General features: G+C 55.4%; 1 protein-coding gene across 1 annotated transcript; it reads right to left on the bottom strand.

Moving 5' to 3' along the window:
• On the bottom strand, window positions 1-2,058 carry ID4 (inhibitor of DNA binding 4). The gene is made up of 3 exons (XM_004382988.1): window positions 1,786-2,058; window positions 1,359-1,417; window positions 1-788 (listed from the first exon to the last, which is right to left on the bottom strand). The coding sequence occupies exons 1-2, from the start codon at window positions 2,023-2,025 to the stop codon at window positions 1,373-1,375; spliced, it is 285 nt and encodes a 94-aa protein (XP_004383045.1). The 5' UTR covers window positions 2,026-2,058; the 3' UTR covers window positions 1-788; window positions 1,359-1,372.
• Between the last annotated feature and the right edge of the window lie 10 nt (window positions 2,059-2,068).

The following is a 2,068-nucleotide window of genomic DNA, read 5'->3' as shown; positions in this document are numbered from 1 at the left end:
AGCTGTTACTTCCAATTCTACAACACTGGCCCAAACAAAAACACATCAGACACCAGGCCAAACAGAAAGACATTCAAGATTTCAAGAGCTCTGCAACCGAGCTGAAAAATAATTTTCCAAAAGAAATATTCCCATAGATCAAAAAAGAAAAAAACCCATACAATATTTACAAAAAATATTTAATTAAAAATATTTTATAATTACAGTAGTCTATTAAAGCATATACTTTTCTCACACTTATAGACCATCTCTCTCTATATATACACGGTATGAAATGTCACTCGGTTATCTATACAATATGTAACATTCTTGCAGGGAAAAGAAAGTTCCCTGCCCCATTATAATCATCTATTTTAAACAATAGATGTCAAAAGAAGAATATCTACAATGCTCTGGTATATTAGTAAAGCTTCGAAACAAAAATTGAGCTCCTTGGTCACAAAGTAGGCTTCTAAAGTCGGCTTTGCTCTTGATCTTCTATTTATCAATCCTGTCACACTTAAGCTTAAAAGTCTAACTGCACCTCCAAAAAAACACAGGAATGTACAATTCACAGCGGCTATAAATGAAGAGACGAAACAGAGTATGTATGTAGAATGTTTATGAACGTGCAAAAAAAGGTGAAAGTTTTATTTTTCTTTCCTCTTGCTCCCTCTCGGAATGATGAATGAAAACGTTTCTAGGCTTTGCTGACGTTTCTTCCCTTCCCTCCGGTGGGTTTTTCTCTAACTTCTGCTCTTCCCCCTCCCTCTCTAGAGCTCCTGGCTCGGGCTCAGGCGGCCGCACACCTGTGGAAGAGGAATGAATAGAGGGGGTGTGTGAACCTTGCCGCTGCAGACTAACTGGCGCCACCGACCAAACTTAAGACATGCTTGATCAACAACCCAAAACCAGCCAGGCCAGACAACACCCGCAGCCTGCGGCCCGGCCAGGCGCTGAGCCGGCAGCTGCAGGTCCCCGGGAAGCCCAGCGAGGAGACTCACTCGCGGGTCCTACCCGCATCCCCCTTTGTGGGTGTTAGGCTGCGCGGGAGGACAACAGGGCAGTTTCCACGCCCACGAGAAGGAGAGATGCGAGGCGGACCCCGCCGGTCACGGGGAAAGGCACGGGGGCGACAGGGACACGAGCTGATTCGTCTCCGTTTAGAGTGAACCCCGAGTTATTAAAGCGAAGTACCGGCTCACTTAATAACTGGGTGCCAAGAGAAACGGGGGGGTAGGGAAGGGGAGATCCGCTTCTTTGGAAGTTTGCCCTTAGAAATGCCGAGGGCAAAAGAACACCGCGGTGCCTGACACCGGAAGCCCCCGGGGGCGGCGTCTCTGGTGACTGGCTACCCGAGAAGGGAAACGCGCGCTCACCTGGACAGCGCGGCTCAGCGGCACAGAATGCTGTCGCCCTGCTTGTTCACCGCGCCGGCCTGCAACAGCAACCGAACACCAAAGGCAAAGGTTAGCAGGCGCAAGCAGGGTCCTCGGCTCAGTCCGGGACTCCTTCTCGGAAAACAGGCGCGCACACGCACGCCCCCACCCCAGCGTGCAGCCTGGGGACCTGCAGGGCGCACAGACCCTCCGGCACAGGCTGCACTTGACAGCCCAGAGTCCCGCCCCGCCGTTCACCCGGACCCGCGCTCGCCCATCTGGCGGCGCCGGGCGATCCGAGGAGAGGGAGGGAGGCTGGCTGTCATTCCTGGCCGGCCCGAGGCTCAAGGAGGACGAGCGTTCGCGCCCCGCCACCCGGCCCGGCCCTCCTGGCCCCGGACGCGGCCACCCCCGGCCCGCCTCTCACCGGGTCCGTGTTGAGCGCTGTCAGCGGGGTCCGCGGCGGCGCGGCCGGACAGGTCCCAGCCGGGTGGTGCGGCGGCGCAGGCGGCGGGGGCTGCCTCAGCAGAGCCGGGTGCGTCTCCAGCGCCAGCTGCAGGTCCAGGATGTAGTCGATAACGTGCTGCAGGATCTCCACTTTGCTGACTTTCTTGTTGGGCGGGATGGTGGGCACGAGCCTTCGCAGGCGGCTGTAGCAGTCGTTCATATCGCACTGCAGACACAGCGCCGGCTCGTCGGCCGCCGCCTCC

The sequence above is a fragment of the Trichechus manatus genome, unplaced genomic scaffold (assembly GCF_000243295.1).
Source record: "Trichechus manatus latirostris isolate Lorelei unplaced genomic scaffold, TriManLat1.0 scaffold00103, whole genome shotgun sequence".
Taxonomy (NCBI): Eukaryota; Metazoa; Chordata; class Mammalia; order Sirenia; family Trichechidae; genus Trichechus; species Trichechus manatus.
Note: the sequence above shows the minus strand (reverse complement) of the source record. Positions and strands in the feature narration are given on the sequence as shown.